Source organism: Drosophila rhopaloa, unplaced genomic scaffold, assembly GCF_018152115.1.
Source record: "Drosophila rhopaloa isolate 14029-0021.01 unplaced genomic scaffold, ASM1815211v1 contig_3, whole genome shotgun sequence".
Taxonomy (NCBI): domain Eukaryota; kingdom Metazoa; phylum Arthropoda; class Insecta; order Diptera; family Drosophilidae; genus Drosophila; species Drosophila rhopaloa.
The window spans coordinates 2590494-2609071 of NW_025335123.1; the positions used below are offsets into that span (position 1 = coordinate 2590494).

The window sequence follows — 18578 nt, forward strand, 5'->3', positions numbered from 1 at the left end:
TAAAATTGTTTCATATTGTTTATTATTTTATGACTTATTATTTCTTTTAATAAAATAAAATATAATTTTCCGGTATCAATGAGTTTCTCTGGAATCGTATTGGGTTTTAAAATATGTTTCCTGTAAGAAACCCGTTGTTTTATTTTAAATTGATTCCTGACATTTTATTTTTCCTGGTTATTTTTAATACTTTTAATTTTCATTTTAAATTAAAAGCTAAAGGTGCTGGATGCTTCAGACTCAATTCAAAATAAAAGTTTATTTATTGGCGAACATCGATATAACAATACATATGTTGCTACAGGGTATCCCGAGGTATATAGCTGGAACGTTTTAAATCGCACATAATAATCGATAGCAATCGATAGATTATGCGCAGTACATGCAATCGCATCCAAATTAGTCACTTTTGCCGGCTGTTATGGACCATACTCGAGAGATTCTGACCTTCCAATTTGGAACCTACGCCAACTACGTGGGTGCGCACTTCTGGAACCAGCAGGTGAGTTGGCCCACCCACCTGGCAGACGAAGAATCATTCAAAATCCACATTTGCAGGAGGCCAACTTCAGGTACGAAGACGAATCCGACCAGGTGGCCGAGGAACAGCTGCCGAACAATGATATACTCTACCGCGAGGGACTAAATGCCCTTAATCGCACCACCTACACGCCCCGCCTGCTGTCCGTGGACTTGGCGGGAACACTGGGACACATTCCGGTCACCGGCGAGCTCTACGGAAATTTCGTACAGCGCGATGGGGAATTGCTGCCCCTGGGCACAGGCGAGGAACTGCAACGGGCTCGCCAGCAGGCGGAGGAGAGCGGCGTGTCCGCTTCGCAGCATCTGGATGTGCAGGAGCAGCCACAGGCCCCCATCTCCGAGTATCAACGCGATCTGCTGAAGAATTCCGTGGCTCCCGAAAAGAACTACAAGCTGGCGGAGACTGCGAACAGTTGGGCAGACTTTCTGTACGCTCGGTATCATCCGCGCACTCTGAACATATTGCCGGGATTGGTGAGGGATCCGACTGTCCAAGCGCTGGGCACTTATTCCGCCGGAACAGAACTGTGGCAGGGAGCCGCCTTCAACGACGAGTTCTGCGATCGCATTCGCTTGTATGTGGAGGAATGCGATGGACTGCAGGGCTTCCATGTGCTTTTCGACATTGACGATGGCTTCGGCGGGCTGGCCGTGAAGTGTCTGGAGCACCTGAACGATGAGTATAGCCGAGCTAGCTTTGCGTTGCCGCTGCACCATCCCAGAATCACCAGTTATCCTCAAGCGGGTGAGTAAGATGACCTCAAAGCAAGGGGATCTTGTAAACATTGTTTCCTTCTTTCAGATTCCCGCCTGTCGCACAGCATTCGGGTGGTAAACAGTGTCTTAAGCTATAATCAGCTCAGCGAGCAGGCTGCAATGTTCACGCCACTGTCCACGCTGGAGACCATCTGGCGGAACACAAACCTCAAGTCGCGCAGTTTGCCAGGAATTCAATGGCAGGCAGATAATCTCTACCAAACGTCGGCCTTGCTAGCTGCCTTTTTGGACACGGCCACCTTGGGCTACCGTCTTCGACAAACGCCGGAATCCCTGCTACGGTTCTGCGAGCGAGTTTCTCCTTCGGGCCGGAAGATGACCGCCGCAGGAATGGCTCTTCCATTTGGACTGCGGGAAGGTCAGGATCTAATAGAGTTTCTGGACCAAAGCGGAGACCATGCGCTGCTAACGCAACTCACGCCGGGCTGCGAACCGGGCACTTCCTATGTGATGCAATCGGTGACGGCTCGTGGCATTCCCGCAGAGCGTTTGAAGCGCCCCAGGGAGCAGGCCGGAGAGCAACTGCGAATGGCCGCCTATGGCTGCGATAGTGTATCCCACATGTTGCAGCTGTACTACCAGTGCAGCTATCACGGCAGTGTCACGAATGCAGCAGCTACTCCACTGCCTCTGAAGACGCAGCTGCCCTTTCCCTATGAGATGTTTTCGGTTGGCATCTCTGGTAATGGCTTACGCTTGCCGGGAGAATCGGAACGTGAGCCGGGTACTCGTGTGGATTCCGCACCCATGCTGGCCGCTCTGCAGAACTCTACCAAATTGGGCGAGCACCTGGACAATTTGCACGCCCAGACACATCGTGTGCAGCTCGCCAAGTTGCAAGCGCACTCAAATTCCGGATTGGAGCGTGATGACTACGAAACGGCGTTGGATCAGTTGCTCGAGTTTCGTGACCTTTACGCGGATTCGCAGTATCTGTAGGTTGTGGGAGTCCACTGCTCTGGAAGAACGAGATTTTGTGATAAGCCTTAGGATAATATACACAATAAACACTCATATTCATTTGAATAATAAGGGAATTCCATTTCCATCCAGTCACTTCTTCTTTACCTATAATTTTAAAATGTTGGTTTTCAAAATCTAACTAATTCTTATTTGATAAACAATGGTTGTAGTTAATTCTCATTTATATACTTTATTTCGTAATTTGAGCTAAACATCACTCAAATAATTTCCTAAGGATTCTGATTTAATTTAAGAGAGTTTACAGTATTTGAATGCAACAATATTTGATTGCTTAGTTAAAACGGTATTCCTAATAGGTATGTGTAAAAGTAAAATGCAATATAAATTAAAATAATTTGCATGGCTTAAAGAAGTTCCTAAGCTATAAGTACTGTGCCCCCTTGTCTTCAAAGGAGTCAGCTTGGTTGGGACTTCCACGGAGCGGAAGTTGTTGGGCTCCGACCCCAACTGCGGGACTTCGTGATTGGCAGCCTCGGAAGCGGCTTTGATATTTTCCGCGTTTCCAGGAAAACAAAACAAAACCTGTTTTTGTCTGGGCAGAGAGATTTAAAGAGTCGTCAATGGATTTCCTAACAACGACGATGACGACATGGACGTGCCAAAGAAATCGTTGAATTTTTATTTGCGTGGCAATCAATTTTTATAAGTGCTATCCTGGAAAATACAAGGGGCATATTTATTATTTAGTCAGGATTTTTCTAAAAAAGAATAGGCTTTATAGTTCATAGTTAAAAAGTAGCTTAAGGATTGACAATAAATATATGCAAAGACATATGTGGAAAGAAATATATGTAAAGAAGCTATAAAACATCTTAAATGTATACATTATATGTATATAATAGATTCTGAAAGTTAGGAATAATTTGTCTTCGTCTTAAAATATTTTTTATCGCCATATGGTACTGATTTTTGGCTTCCAAACTATAAGCAAAAAAAGTTATAATTGAAGTTCAAATTCAGATTTTGTCTATGGCAATATTATTTTTGGCCATAAAAGTTTATATTTCCAGTTTTAAAAATACAATATACGAACTACTGCAACAAATCCAATAATTTTATGGACACACTGAGTATCAATGCGTCGTTTATCATTCGAGACCTCTTTATTTACTGTCTTCACAGTTGACCCAAAGGACCTTTTTCGGCCGACTTCACCTTTCCGCGACGACTACGTGCGGCTACTTGCCGCTTTGTTTAACCTTAACCCTTGCGGATCCGGATTGGGAGTTGGGCCCGCCTAATTTATACGGAAATTTATTGCCAATAAAGCGGCAGTAATTGAAATCTCAGCGGGAGTAAATCACAATTTTATGGACTGCTAACGGGCGGCAACTAGGTGGCCCCGTACTTGGAGATGGGGTTTAATAATTTGGGTGAGTGTTTTTTTTACTAACCGGTCAAGTTTTCCGCACCACCTCCTTTTCCTGCGTGTCCACATTGTTGTGCAAATTAAATTTCAATTTGATTGGCACCGTTCCTTTAATATTCTACCGTCTTTTCATCCCGGGTCCTTAAAGCAGCTGCTGCCTTCCAGCTTCTGCTAGTGCTTCCGGGGAAAAAAGGACCAAATCCAAAATTAAAATTACGCCAACGACTTTAATGGAATATGTGCGTGGAATTCGAAATTCCAAATTGAATCGCCTGCCAAGCTAGTGAAGTATATATATTTCGTATATTGTTTTTTGCAGCTTTTAATTTCGGTTTCATTTTCGTTTCGGTCTGCATCTGAATTGGGACGAATCCTTGCATTAGCATGCAGTCCTGCCACTGGACATCCTGCCTCTCTTTCGGCCTCCCAAATTTATGTTTGATTAATTTGGTTTGGAAAATCTATCCCCTAAGAAAATTTGAACATGAAGCAGATCTTTAAGTGTTTGGATTGTAATATAAAAAAGGAGAGGAAAAATAGTTTACTTTTGTAGACCAAATTTACACAGCTCCAATCTAAAATACAAGAAGAGTTAATGTTTTAACTGAGACCCTGGAGCACTGAAAACAATATGGTTAGAAAAGGTCAGTAACGATTTTGGAACCAAAATATACCAAAATAATTTAAGAACAGAAAAATACAATTTTTACACTTAATTAATTAAGTAATTAATTATTAGTTTGTCTAATATTAATTAAATAAAACAAATTTTATTTTGTCTTTAATGTTATAACTAACTCAAACCAATTCACTTTTAGTTATAGTAATTTAACCAAAACTGGTAATTGGCTATAAATGGCAATAAATTCTGAAATTTACTTTTAAAAAAGTTTGGATTACAAGTAATACACAAATATCTATAAGGATATCCGTTTTTTCTGTGCATCTTAAGCTCCGTTTTCCCTTTATCCCTTCGTTTTCAATTAGTTCCTTCAATTACTCAGTTGGTCAGCTACTTAAGTGCTTGGCTTGTTCGCCCACGCGGCAGTTGATTTTTAATTTCTGCCCATTTCAGCCCCCGTCCGTAGTCCCCATCATCCGCAGACCCACTCCGTGCATATCTGTGGCTCTATCGCCGTCTGGGCACTTCATCATCCAATGGAACCCCTTGGAGGCGTCGGCCGACATTCAGCTCCCACGGCCAAAACAAACTTAACAAAGTTAGCTAAATTTGGCCGAAGGCGTCATTTTAACTGCCGCTTACTACCACCCACTCATCGGTCTGCTCTCAGCCGTCCACTTTTCCCTCCGTTCTCCTATGTCGACATTTCAATGCCTTTTTAATCTAGAACAAAAGCAAACTTAATTTGCCACAACATCTGAGATGGCACAGGCGAAAAGGCGACAGGCAACAGGCCAAAAGAGGGCAAGGAGGGACTGTGAAGGGGTCTAAAGTGGGGACTGGCAAGCTGCACTCAGAAAAATGGGGGATTTTTAAATATATCCGTTACGTAAAATAGATATATACAGATTTGGCATCTTTATGAAGTAGACTTTTTTTTACTATCGATCATTATGTAACTAATATAAATACTTAGATTTTTTTTATAAACATGTATTTTTTATACAGAAACATAAAATAATTTGTGTTTTCATAATAAATAAACTTGAACCTGAATTAAATGAATTAAACATTTTTTTTTTTAAGATTGAAGACTTTATTTTCTAAATATTTTATTATTAACAATAAATTTAGTTATTCTTAATTTTCTTTATAATATTTTAACTTGTCATTTTTGCAGATTCCTAACTTTAAAAATTCCAACACTATTGTATCTTTTTAAGCATTTTAGAGGTGTTTTAATCTTAAATTTATTATTTTATTACCATTATATTTTTAAGTGTGGTCGAAAGGAGAACAAAACGATTGTAAGGACAATTCCGAGAACGTCACTTGGCACATAATTTAATTACAACAACACTTTTGGGCCACCTCTTCCCACCGAAGCGATGCCACTTTGAAGTCAACCACCCACTAGCCACCACCCAATCCCCCAATCCCCCTCCCCCCCGCAACTCATCGCTGGAAGTCGAGTGTTGAATGAGCAACAACTTTCGAGTGCAACGCGTCCTGAATTGTAATTAGTGCCCAGGAGCCGCCAGTTGGAGGGGGATTCCGGATTGGGGAAGGGGAAGGGGAAGGGGAAGGGGAAGTGGAAGGGGATTTTTGCCAGTTCATTTGGAAAGGAGGGGTACAAAAAACGAGGGGTGGTGTTAAAGGGGGCTACAAGTTTCAGGAGATGCCTTCATTTGATTTATGGAGCGCGCACATTTGTAATTGTTATTACGTGTAATCGCTCCACCCCACAATCCACTCCAGCTTCCTTTCCCTTGCCCCAGACCATATCCTAGATGCCGCATCCTGACCATAAATTAGTTATCGGTGCTAATTGTTAAACGGATGAAGCGTGATTTGATAAGGACGAAGTCATGGTCAAACTTACGTCGACCCACTGACATTGACCCACTCCCAGAGGACTCCACGTTGCCAAGAAGGGGTGAACATGAAGTAGTATATGGTATTAATATACAAATATATAGTTTTTTTTGCTTCACATTACTTAATGATACTAGTACTGATGTTGCCAAAAAATAATAGTATAAATAGCATGTTGTTAAACTGCAAAAATTAAAAAGCGATTTTGCAAACATTTTAGTGATATTTAAAAAATGTCTATTAAAAATGACTTCTGATAATTAAAGATGCATCATTAAAAAAACCTAAACACTTTCCCAAAATTGAAACCAAAATATTTGTAAGAGATTAAACCAATAGTAAACCATGTTTTAATTGGTCAAATTTGGTCTTTAAATTCAAAATGTTGAATAAATAATAATCAGGAGTTAATACGTCAAATTGAACAATTACAGCTTTACAATTTTTGAGGTAACCTTAATTGGCGATTAAAGATTCCTCAATTGATTAAATATAATAAGCAATCGAAATCCCTCAACTGTATATTCGAAATGAGCTAATTGGTTTGTTCATAAACACGAGTATTTATTATAGGCCACACAAAACTCCATCGCTTATTCGCACATAACCAGTTGAATGTGTCTTTGTTATGACAAAGCCATAATCTTGTTGTTTTATAACTTTTAATGCCTCCTAATCCTGTTGCCGCTCCTCGTGCTCATCCTCATCATCATGCTAAGCTCTTTTGGGAAATGCCCCTACTTTTGCCTTGGATCCTTGCTGCTGCGTACATGTTTTTCTCTGTGCGGCGAAAGCTGAAAATAAAGTTACGTCGGAAATTGGCCAAATACAATTAAATAGTGAACAATTTGGCATGCACACATGCACATGCCGGAGATAGGTACGGTTTGGACTTAATTCCCAATCAGGCGGGAAATGGTTTGTTCATGAGTGGAGCACCAAACACAATCGAATCTAAGCGCCAATTGCGCCGTGGAATGGTCTATTGTTCGGCGCCCCATTGTTGCAACCTCCATGCATTCCCCAATCACCTGCAATTAATTTGGCATTAGCAGTGTGTAATGCCAATGCACTAATTATGCTAAAATAACTATACTTACGAAAATCTTTACTGTGAGCCAAGCTAATTGAAAGGCTCATTGCTGGGCATTCAATAAGCTTCTTGGTCTCTCAAAAACCGGATGTGTTTTGCAATTACGATATGTCTTCTGACTTTTGGTAAAAATAAAAGAGGCAGGGAATTTAGTTTATTATTTTTAGAAATTATTATCTACTCCTATTCAGTTATTTGTATACCCTTGCAGAGGGTATTATAATTTTGGTCAAAAGTGTGCAACGCAGTGAAAGAGACATCTCCGACCCTATAAAGTATATATATTCTTGATCAGGATCGCCTCCTGAGTTGATATAAGCATGTCCGTTTGTAATGTTAGTAAGTTGGGATTCGACCTACCGAATTTTATAAGGATCGGCCGACTATATTATATAGCTGCCATATAACTGAACGCTTGGAAATGCCATAACTTTGTTGTTTTTAAAGTTAGGAAGTTGGGATTTTTTATGATTATTAAGAATGCATCATATGAATAATTTTGGAGAATACAATTTACAGAATATTCTGCAAGGGTATATCAACTTCGGCTCCGTCCGAAGTGAGCTTTCCTTTTTTGTTTTATTTAAAAATTGTTTTGTGTTTAATTAGTGTGAAAAAACAGGCCATGCCCTTTATGTCAAACATTCTATATGCTTTTCATAGCATTTGTATTATTTTCTCAGTTTTATTTTTGCACTCAATCTGTTTACACGTATTTTCGAAATAACTTGAGCTAGAAAATTTTTTTAGATTGTCAACTTTTGATAAATTTGTAGATTTTGAAATTCCCACGAAACGACTTTTAATATGGAAGAAAAACCTGGTCCTTCAGGATCTGGAGGAAAACGGAAGGAAGCCACTTGATGACCCTTTTCTTTCCGCGGACGGTTTTGGAGGTGGCTTGCTTCAGGATATGGAGAAAAGCGGAAGGAATCCATTTACAAAACCGTGGCTTCCTTCCGTTTTCCTCCAGATCCTGAAGGAACCCACCTCTAAAACCGTCAGCGGAATGAAAAGGGTCATCAAGGTCAACAACGATGAAGTGTCCAGTGGCGACGAGTTTCCCAGGCCTCGCGGACCAATCAAAAAGCGTGTTGGGCAGAAAACTCCAAAATTTCAGCCGGGGCAGGTGCCGTCTTCCGAAGAAGTGGACAAGGTCCTTGAAATTCCGAGACGTGTCGCCAAGCGTGTCGTTAAAAAATCAAAGTTCGAGAAGACCAAAAGCCCGAGTCATGGCAGAAAACAACCTTCGCCTAAGGCCAATAGGACACCTCTTCCGAGGTCCACTGGCGTCATCGAGCCCGGTGAGAAACCATCGGAGATGCAAGAACAACCTGAAGTGACCAACGCCAAGCCCTGGTGGAAATCCTTTTTTTTGCAAGACGAGCGTGTTTTCAAGGAGGTCCACGACGATGAGATAAACCAGCTGGAGGTAGAAAACAATTCCCGTGATGTAACAGACAGTTCTCCTCAAACCGATAAAAGCGACCCGAAACGAATTACAAGAAATATGTTCTCAGTATTTTTATACCCATGTATTATAATTTTGGTCAGAAGTTTGTAACGTAGTGAAGGAGACGTTTCCGACCCCATAAAGTCCGTATTCTTGATCAGGATCAATAGGGGAGTTGATATAGCCATGTCCGTCTGTCCGTCTGTCCGTCTGTCCGTCTGTTTCAATATAGTTTAAAAGCTAGCGATCTGAAACTTTCACAGTCGTCCTAAACTGTACGTCCTAAACTGTAAGCAGATCAAGTTTGAGAACCGTTCCAATCGGATGTCTATATCGTATAGTTCCCATAGGAACAATCGGATATAATTAGCAAGAATGGAAGATATTTCGCGCAGTGTAAAAGCTATTGACATGAATCTTTCCAAATCTTATTTTTGTATGCATACCTTGATTAAGGTAAAAGCGTGTGCTGATCGGACGTCTATATCCTACAGCTCCTATAGGAACAGTAGGGTGAAATCGGTTTTTCAGAATATAGCGCGCAGTGTGTAAGCTATTGACATCAATTTTTCCAAGTCTTATTTATTTACGGATATCTTGGTCAGGGTAAAAGCGCTTGCCGATCGGACGTCTATATCTTATAGCTTCCGCAAGAAAAATTATTAAAGGCTGCAGTATAAAAGCTATTGACACTATGCAAATATAGTTTATTTATGTATACCTTATTCCTTTCGCTACTTTTCAATTTTAGCAATTTCAGTCCGCAAGGGTATTAAGACTTCTGCTTGCCGATGTTAGCTTCCGTTATGGGTTTTGTGGAAAAGTGACAAAAAACTGCACTTCTGAGCCCATAACTTTTCTTACAGACCGATTTTAATGCGGCATACCTCAAAATGATTGTGATTTAATTCTATAACAAGAAAGGAAAGCTAACTTCGGGCGGAGCCGAAGTTGATATACCCTTGCAGAATATTATGTACATTATATTCTCCAAAATTATTCATATGATGCATTCTTAATACTCATAAAAAATCCCAACTTCCTAACTTTAAAAACACCAAAGTTATGGCATTTCCAATTGTTCAGTTATAAGGCAGCTATAGGATATAGTCGGCCGATCCTTATGAAATTTGATAGGTCGGATTGATTGGCCAAATATAAAACCCATAGAAAATCCCAGCTTCCCAACTTTACAAACACCAAAGTTATGGCATTTCCGATCAATCAGTTATATGGCAGCTATAGGATATAGTCGGCCGATCCTTATGAAATTTGGTAAGTCGAATTGATTGGCCAAATATAACACCCATAGAAAATCCCAACTTCCTAACTTTACAAACACCAAAGTTATGGCATTTCCGATCAATCAGTTATATGGCAGCTATAGGATATAGTCGGCCGATCCTTATGAAATTTGGTAAGTCGAATTGATTGGCCAAATATAACACCCAAAGAAAATCCCAACTTCCTAACTTTACAAACACCAAAGTTATGGCATTTCCGATCAATCAGTTATATGGCAGCTATAGGATATAGTCGGCCGATCCCGGCCGTTCCGACTTATATACTGCGTGCAAAGGAAAGAAGGGTGTGTGCAAAGTTTCAATTCGATAGCTTTAAAACTGAGAGACTAGTTTGCGTAGAAACAGACAGACGGACAGACGGACAGACGGACATGGCTATATCAACTCAGGAGGTGATCCTGATCAAGAATATATATACTTTATAGGGTCGGAGATGTCTCCTTCACTGCGTTGCACACTTTTGACCAAAATTATAATACCCTCTGCAAGGGTATAAAAATCTGTGATTCACTTTAGTTAGTATTTTTGGGTCGATTTTGGTCATTTTTAAATTTTCTAAGACCATAACTTTTCTTACAGACATCCGATTCCAAGGTGCCAGACTTCTAAATAATTGTGGTTTAATACTAAAAAAATCTGAACTTAAATATTGGCTTGTATTTTTGGGTTTTATTAGTCATTACAAGATTAAAAAAAAACTAATATACCTTGAACATTATTTGGCAAAATAAAAATATTAAATCCCATTTCCCAAGTTTTAGAAATAGTTAACGACGTGGTTTCATATGCACAAAAATCAATCTTTATTGTTCACAAAAGACAAACTTCAAACGTGAACATTTCAATTGAATTATTATTGCGTGGAAGAAGCTGTTGAGGCTTCCGTGGAGGATTCCGTGGAGGACACCGTGGAGGATTCTGTGGAGGACACCGTGGTAGAAGACACTGTGGTGGAGGAAGCTGTGGATGAAGTGCTGGTGGGGGCCGCTGTGGTGGTAGTTTGGTTGCATGGTGGTTTCCAAGGTCCTGGACCTCCTGGACCTCCTGGGCCTCCTGGGCCTCCTGGACCTCCTGGACCTCCTGGACCACCTGGACCTCCTGGTCCGCCTGGACCTCTACCTCCTGGACCTCCTGGACCACCCGGGCCACGACCTCCTGGTCCACCTGGACCACGACCTCCTGGGCCACCTGGACCACGTCGGCCCCATGGACCTCCAGGACCACCAGGACCTCCAGGACCTTGGGCGGAGGCCACAGCGACCAGGGCAACAAGAGCAACAAGGATGAGGGTACGCATTTCGTTATCGGACAGTGAACGACTGGAACTGATCTCGGCATCCACCACTAGCTCTATATATACCCGCTGTCTTGGAAAAGTCCGATCCGCACAAGTGTCCCATGGATGACGTGTGCCGGCTAAGCAAACTATCGTCAGTGTGGATTAGGTAAATTCCACTGACCAAGTCAGTCACTTCACATTGACCTTCGTTATGGAGTTGTGATAGACAGAAAATATTTAGTTTAAAAAAAATCCTCGTTTATTATATTTGAACAAAATTATTGAGCAAATTCTTCAGATTGATATATTTTTTAGAGTATTAACGTTACTATACGTTACTAACAACAATTTTGATATTTTTTTTTAAATACATTTAATTTTAGAGATAAAAACATTTTTCTTCTGTAAGTTCTGTAAAAAATTCTGTACGAAATGATTTTAATAGAAAATATTAGAAAGCTTTGACAAAAATGTGTTTGTTTTAATACTATGGATGTTATATTATTATTTTCTTGAAAAATTTATTACACAATAAAATGTTCTTGCATTATTTAAACAACTAATGATCCGGGCCTGTGTTTTGTGTCAATATCTTAGCTAAATATTTGTCAACAATAGATGTATAATCCTATTTCTGACCAGGCGTCAGTGGACTTTTAGTTTGCAAAGCATCAATAATGTTTATGAGTATGACTTACATAAGAGTATTCCACAATGGCCCGTTTATAAGGAAATGTTTGAACAAGTGACTTAAGTACTCCAAAATGAAAGCAAAGTTTTTTAACAACTGAAGTTGAAAGCACTTAAAGAGCAAGGAAATCGTGACCAATTCGGGGAACCCTATTATTATACCATTTTGTATTTATCACAATTACTTTTAAATCTGCTAAATAGTTATAAAACCTATCGTTTTTGGTTGATCGTGGTCTTTGAATTTACTAAATATATGTTATATCCAAATACCTCTCTGCAAAATTGGATAGAAATGAAATTACCTGTCATTTGCAGTATTGGAAGATGTTTTCGTTCAATTATTTCCATCTGATGCCTATAACATTTCGTAATTTTTAGCCTCCCCCTCATCCACACACACATATGCATGCCATGAAGTTGTTTTTGTTAATTTGAATAAATTGCTTCGGTGCTTTAATTAAAGAGGAATTTGCAGCATCGTACAACAAAATGCTTAATTAAGTTTTTGCTCGTATTACTTCCATTGTTGTTTGTGCAAGTGAGAGTCAAATGTTGGTAATGAATAGTTGGAAAATGCAATGGCGTTGGGGAAATGACTGGAGTAAAAAGATGGCGACAGAAAACGGTCTGTTATCAAAACAGAGAACAATTTGCAGCCTGGTTAACTTTATTTCGATGGTCGGGAATTACTTTTTGTAAAAAACTGAGCTTAAAGTGGCAAAAGGGCCATCGGACTATTGTATCGGATTTTTTGTAAACAATTTTTAGTGTCACCCATTAGCTTTGTACTACTTCATAATATACTAAACAACAATTGTCTAAAATATTTATATATAAATAGCTCTGTACAACTTGTATAATGTTTATTAAGGATTTATATATTTTAGGTTTCTTACTGCTAAGAATAAATAAATATTTATTTATTTTATTTAGCAATTTACAATATATTGAGTAATACTTTTATGCCATTTTTGGGTTTTAACTATTACGTTAAATATATTTAATTACCAAATATTCCAATTTTTTCACTATTGAATCATATTATTTCAATTTAAATTATATATATTTATACCCTTGCAGAGGGTATTATAATTTTGGTCAAAAGTGTGCAACGCAGTGAAGGAGACATCTCCGACCCTATAAAGTATATATATTCTTGATCAGGATCACCTCCTGAGTTGATATAGCCATGTCCGTCTGTCCGTCTGTCCGTCTGTCCGTCTGTCTGTCCGTCTGTCTGTCCGTCTGTCTGTTTCTACGCGAACTAGTCTCTCAGTTTTAAAGCTATCGGATTGAAACTTTGCACACACCCTTCTTTCCTTTGCACGCAGTATATAAGTCGGAACGGCCGGGATCGGCCGACTATATCCTATAGCTGCCATATAACTGATTGATCGGAAATGCCATAACTTTCGTGTTTGTAAAGTTAGGAAGTTGGGATTTTCTATGGGTTTTATATTTGGCCAATCAATCCGACCTACCAAATTTCATAAGGATCGGCCGACTATATCCTATAGCTGCCATATAACTGATTGATCGGAAATGCCATAACTTTGGTGTTTGTAAAGTTAGAAAGTTGGGATTTTCTATGGATTTTATTTTTGGCCAATCAATCCGACCTACCAAATTTCATAAGGATCGGCCGACTATATCCTATAGCTGCCATATAACTGATTGATCGGAAATGCCATAACTTTGGTGTTTGTAAAGTTAGGAAGTTGGGATTTTCTATGGATTTTATTTTTGGCCAATCAATCCGACCTACCAAATTTCATAAGGATCGGCCGACTATATCCTATAGCTGCCATATAACTGAACGATTGGAAATGCCATAACTTTGTTGTTGTTAAAGTTAGGAAGTTCGGATTTTTTATGAGTATTAAGAATGCATCATATGAATAATTTTGGAGAATATAATTTACAGAGTATTCTGCAAGGGTATATCAACTTCGGCTCCGCCCGAAGTTAGCTTTCCTTTCTTGTTATATTTTATGCCATTTTTGTGTTTTAACTATTACGTTAAATATAGTTAATTACCAAATATTCAGATTTATTTCACTATTGATTTATAATTTTTATACCCTTGCAGAGGGTATTATAATTTTGGTCAAAAGTGTGCAACGCAGTGAAGGAGACATCTCCGACCCTATAAAGTATATATATTCTTGATCAGGATCACCTCCTGAGTTGATATAGCCATGTCCGTCTGTCCGTCTGTCCGTCTGTCCGTCTGTCCGTCTGTCTGTCCGTCTGTCTGTCCGTCTGTCTGTTTCTACGCGAACTAGTCTCTCAGTTTTAAAGATATCGAATTGAAACTTTGCACACACCCTTCTTTCCTTTGCACGCAGTATATAAGTCGGAACGGCCGGGATCGGCCGACTATATCCTATAGCTGCCATATAACTGATTGATCGGAAATGCCATAACTCTGCTGTTTGTTTAGTTAGGAAGTTGGGACTCTCTATGGGTATTATATTTGGCCAATCAATCCGACATACCAAATTTCATAAGGATCGGCCGACTATATCCTATAGCTGCTATATAACTGATTGATCGGAAATGCCATAACTTTGGTGTTTGTAAAGTTGGAAAGTTGGGATTTTCTATGGGTTTTATATTTGGCCAATTAATCCGACCTACCAAATTTCATAAGGATCGGCCGACTATATCTTATAGCTGCCATATAACTGATTGATCGGAAATGCCATAACTTTGGTGTTTGTTAAGTTAGGAAGTTGGGATTTTCTATGGGTTTTATTTTTGCCCAATCAATCCGACATATTAAATTTCATAAGGATCGGCCGACTATATTCTATAGCTGCCATATACATAACTGAATGATTGGAAATGCCATAACTTTGGTGTTTTTAAAGTTAGGAAGTTGGGATTTTTTATGAGTATTAAGAATGCATCATATGAATAATTTTGGAGAATATAATTTACAGAGTATTCTGCAAGGGTATATCAACTTCGGCTCCGCCCGAAGTTAGCTTTCCTTTCTTGTTCAATTTAAAATTATAAAATTCATGACGTTTTCCCTGTGCATTTTTAAGCACTTTCATTTCGAACGATTTTCGTTGCATTTTGAGTGAAGTTAAAATTGCCACACTTAGTTTCATTTTAGTTTTTTGCTCTTCTGTTGTTCTTTTCTGTGCTTTTCTAGTTGTTGTTGCTGCTAAGTGGGCGGAAGTTGGGCGGGTGGGCGTGTGGGCGTGTGGGCCCTGCAAGGGTTGAGCTGCTAAACCACGACGGGCAAAAAGCCGAAAGCAAAACAAAAGAAAAGTTTTATTTGCATTTCTTTGGCATTTCGCTGCCAAAAGAAAGTGAAGCGAGAGAAGTCTGCAGGTATGCGATGCGGCATGTCCTGGCCCAGAATCCAGAATCCAGAGTCCTTCCACAGGGTCCCCTGCCACGTGAAACTTGTTTCATCTTGAAAAGTACAACGGCAATGGCAACGAAAATAAAATAAAATGGGGGGAAAAAAAACCAAACTCATTTTACACAGATTCCTCGTCGTTCCCACTTTTCAACTTCCCTCAGTCAGGCCACTCAAACCCATTTCTCTACATATAACCAATTGAAATGAATTTGTATCCTGTGGACACACACACACACACACACACACACACAGACAGCCGCACGCATGCAACAACAACGAGAGCAAAAAGGACGAAAAAGGCGAAAACTTTGCCGACAAACTTTGACTTTGGTTATTGTTACAGTTTAACTTTGTTGCCTTTGCTATTCATCGTCTTGCTCTTATTTTGGCCGCCAGTTTTTGACAGGATATACACCATTTGATTACCCATTAATAAATTAGATACAAAAAACAAATTGGTATAAAATATATTTTTAACTACAAACTTGTGCTCTGTCATGTGTTTGAAATATACATTATTAAAGTTCATACTCGTATACCAAATAAATGATAAGCCAGTCTAATATTGAATATTCCCATCATTGGGTAGTTGAATTTTAGGGGGTATTTCGAATTCGATACCCTTTATTGTTGTTGTCTGTTGCTGTCGTTGTTTTTGTTTCGCCTGATGTTGCTGGTGTCGCCAACGCAGACGTCGCCGCTTTCTGCCAGCGAAAAGTGGGGGGCGGACGCTTGAGGGGGCGTGCCAAAGGGAAACTTTTCAAATAAAATGATTTCTTATTTAGGCAGCCGATTTGGGCCACGCCCCCTACACCCATTCCCACTCCCATTGCCATGCTCCTGCCAGGACTTACCATTACGCCGATCTGAAAATGGAAATTTTCCTGGCTAATGGAATCAGTACACGGTTTTGTTTTGAAATAATCAGAATATATATCTTTATTCAAAGAGTTTTAAAAGTGTTTTTTTTTGTATTGTAAGGACTCGACGATCGAGTTACCGCAAGGAGCAGTGATGTTCCTAGGCGGATGACTCGCTGGAGCTCTCCTGGGAGGATGCCTCCTGGGAGGAGGACGAGTTGCCTCCCTGGGGAGGTCCCTGACCACCGGGTCCACCCTGGGGTGGTCCCTGACCACCGGGTCCACCCTGAGGTGGTCCCTGGCCTCCGGCGCCGCCCTGCGGTGGGCCCTGGCCTCCCTGGGGCGGTCCCTGACCTCCTGAACCCTGCGGCGGTCCCTGACCTCCACGACGTCCTTGAACAGTGGCCAGTGCCACCATGGCGAGCAGAGCAACGAGGAAGAAGACGCGCATTTTGATTGTTTTGGTTTTGTAGATGATTGACTGAACAAATTCAACTGACTCTACTTGCCACTTATTAACCCCTTTATATACTGCGGAGATGCCCATGGAATCGGATATAGTCGGATCAAATGCAGGTGTTTTTGCAGTCCCGTGTTTTCGCTGGACAAACAAAAACGTTGATGTAAACAGTGATGCAGTAACTGCTGCAATTCGAGTTGTTTAAGCCGTTCATAACGGAAAAACCTTGGTGCTTATGACATTTTCTTATTTGCATAATATTTATGTGTGACTTTGGCAGAGTTGAAGAGCAAGAAATAAACTTCCTAATAAGAAAATTAGATTTCACTAGTGGACAACACAAGAAATAGAGCTCCGAAGACACTGACATTTAGAGTTGAGCCCCTGATTACAAAAATGCAAATAAAAAATTTTTCAAAAAAAATGTGGCTGTCTTTGTATAATTTAAATTGTTAACATTTTGGATTATGGTTATTCACAGATTAACTTTGCTATATAGAGCAATATATATATACAACTTTTATCTTAAAACTACAAAGTTTTTGAATATATGTCGAATATTAATGTTCATTCTAAAATACTAATAACTAAAATACTCTAAAACTATTTAAAAAAGCTTTCTGGTTCCTTTTACTTATTTTAACTGATTTTTACCAACTATCAGATCTAAGCTCCATAAATATGCATTTGGATTTCGCTTAAAGTCTCTTATAACTCACCCAAAAAGCAGTGGTATAAAAATGGCAATGAAATAAAGTCGGGCAAAACAATTGAGCGGAAACCTTAAGCTCTTTGCTGGGATTTGCCCAAGGAAAGTGGAAAGTCCTTGCACTCGCCATGCCCCCCACGAACCCGCCACCCCGCACATTCCAAAGATCCTTGAGCATTTGGCACTTGGATGATACACCCAACTTATAAAAATTTCTACACATGATTTCGCTTTATTGCTTTATGACTGTGTGTAAGTTTTTTACTTGCAATGTTGGGTGAGTCGGTGTTGAAGTCTGGAGTCTCTCTTATACTTAAAAAAAAAGTTTTTAAGAATCTGCAGATTTCGCTTTAGAAGTTTGTTTTTAGAAAATAGTGTTCCCAACATTATTTTTTTCCAACTTTTAATTTGATTATATTCTTTGCTATCATATTGAATCAATGTATGGTAAAGTTTCTTTTTTCATTTCCGCCAACATTATTTTTTCGTTAGTGTAGACACTTATGAATATTTCAAAGTACTGCCAGGCTCAAACTTTGACATTCAGACTGAAAGTTGCCTTTATCCCGCGGAGACATGCATATATCCTGTACCCTTGCAGCACACTCCTTCAAGTGTTAGCACTTTCACTTGCAGGATTTCTTTTCATTCTTTTTTTTTTTTGGCTCCTTTTTTGTGTCTCGCGACTGTCGGGCTGTAGTTTTATTTATGAATCTATTTACAACAGCAACAAAAGAACCTTTTTCGTACTCGTAATATCCTTTGATGATCTGTTTGCACGGCGCGTGCTGTGAATTGTCAATAAAAAGGCAATTTCGACGCTCTAAAACCGGCTTGGTGGACCGGGTTCCAAAGTGCTTATTCTTTCTATTTGGCAGCCATTATGTGGTAGCTATACGGACTATATTGGGTACTCAAGCATTGCCTTGAATAGTATCAAAGCTGCTTGAAACCTATCCTAAGCAATTATACTTGACACGCTTTGGCCCGATTTATCAAGGGTAGTTAAGGGGACCCCCCATGCTCGGTTTCAAAAAATGGATTTTTTTTATTTAATTCGAACCTATAACTATTCAAGAATGTTCCTTTAAAATTTCAAGTGAAAATTTCAAAAACTTTTCAGGATTTAGCCGATTTATAATGAAAGCGTCAGGCGACGGCGAGAGCTTCGCAAAACT

The 18578-nt window shown here is 39.6% G+C and overlaps 3 protein-coding genes across 3 annotated transcripts; 1 reads left to right on the top strand and 2 right to left on the bottom strand.

Moving 5' to 3' along the window:
* Nucleotides 1-386: 386 nt before the first annotated feature.
* Nucleotides 387-2357, top strand: LOC108049777 (protein misato). The gene is made up of 3 exons (XM_017131095.2): nucleotides 387-502; nucleotides 559-1288; nucleotides 1346-2357. Exons 1-3 carry the CDS (start codon nucleotides 422-424, stop codon nucleotides 2257-2259), a joined length of 1725 nt encoding a protein of 574 aa, XP_016986584.2. The 5' UTR covers nucleotides 387-421; the 3' UTR covers nucleotides 2260-2357.
* An 8442-nt stretch (nucleotides 2358-10799) lies between these two features.
* Nucleotides 10800-11347, bottom strand: LOC123037991 (S-antigen protein). The gene has a single exon (XM_044461222.1). The coding sequence runs from the start codon at nucleotides 11315-11317 to the stop codon at nucleotides 10874-10876; it is 444 nt and encodes a 147-aa protein (XP_044317157.1). The 5' UTR covers nucleotides 11318-11347; the 3' UTR covers nucleotides 10800-10873.
* A 4937-nt stretch (nucleotides 11348-16284) lies between these two features.
* On the bottom strand, nucleotides 16285-16729 carry LOC108049760 (acidic proline-rich protein PRP33). Its single transcript, XM_017131054.2, has one exon. The coding sequence runs from the start codon at nucleotides 16680-16682 to the stop codon at nucleotides 16392-16394; it is 291 nt and encodes a 96-aa protein (XP_016986543.1). The 5' UTR covers nucleotides 16683-16729; the 3' UTR covers nucleotides 16285-16391.
* Nucleotides 16730-18578: the final 1849 nt, after the last annotated feature.

Bases quoted from the DNA above. Each gene is read 5' to 3' on its own strand.
- LOC123037991 (XM_044461222.1), bottom strand. From the start codon at position 11,317: ATGCGTACCCTCATCCTTGTTGCTCTTGTTGCCCTGGTCGCTGTGGCC.
- LOC108049760 (XM_017131054.2), bottom strand. From the start codon at position 16,682: ATGCGCGTCTTCTTCCTCGTTGCTCTGCTCGCCATGGTGGCACTGGCC.
- LOC108049777 (XM_017131095.2), top strand. From the start codon at position 422: ATGGACCATACTCGAGAGATTCTGACCTTCCAATTTGGAACCTACGCC. The intron at 503-558 runs GTGAGTTGGCCC...CCACATTTGCAG, and splicing joins CGCACTTCTGGAACCAGCAG to GAGGCCAACTTCAGGTACGA. The intron at 1,289-1,345 runs GTGAGTAAGATG...TCCTTCTTTCAG, and splicing joins CACCAGTTATCCTCAAGCGG to ATTCCCGCCTGTCGCACAGC.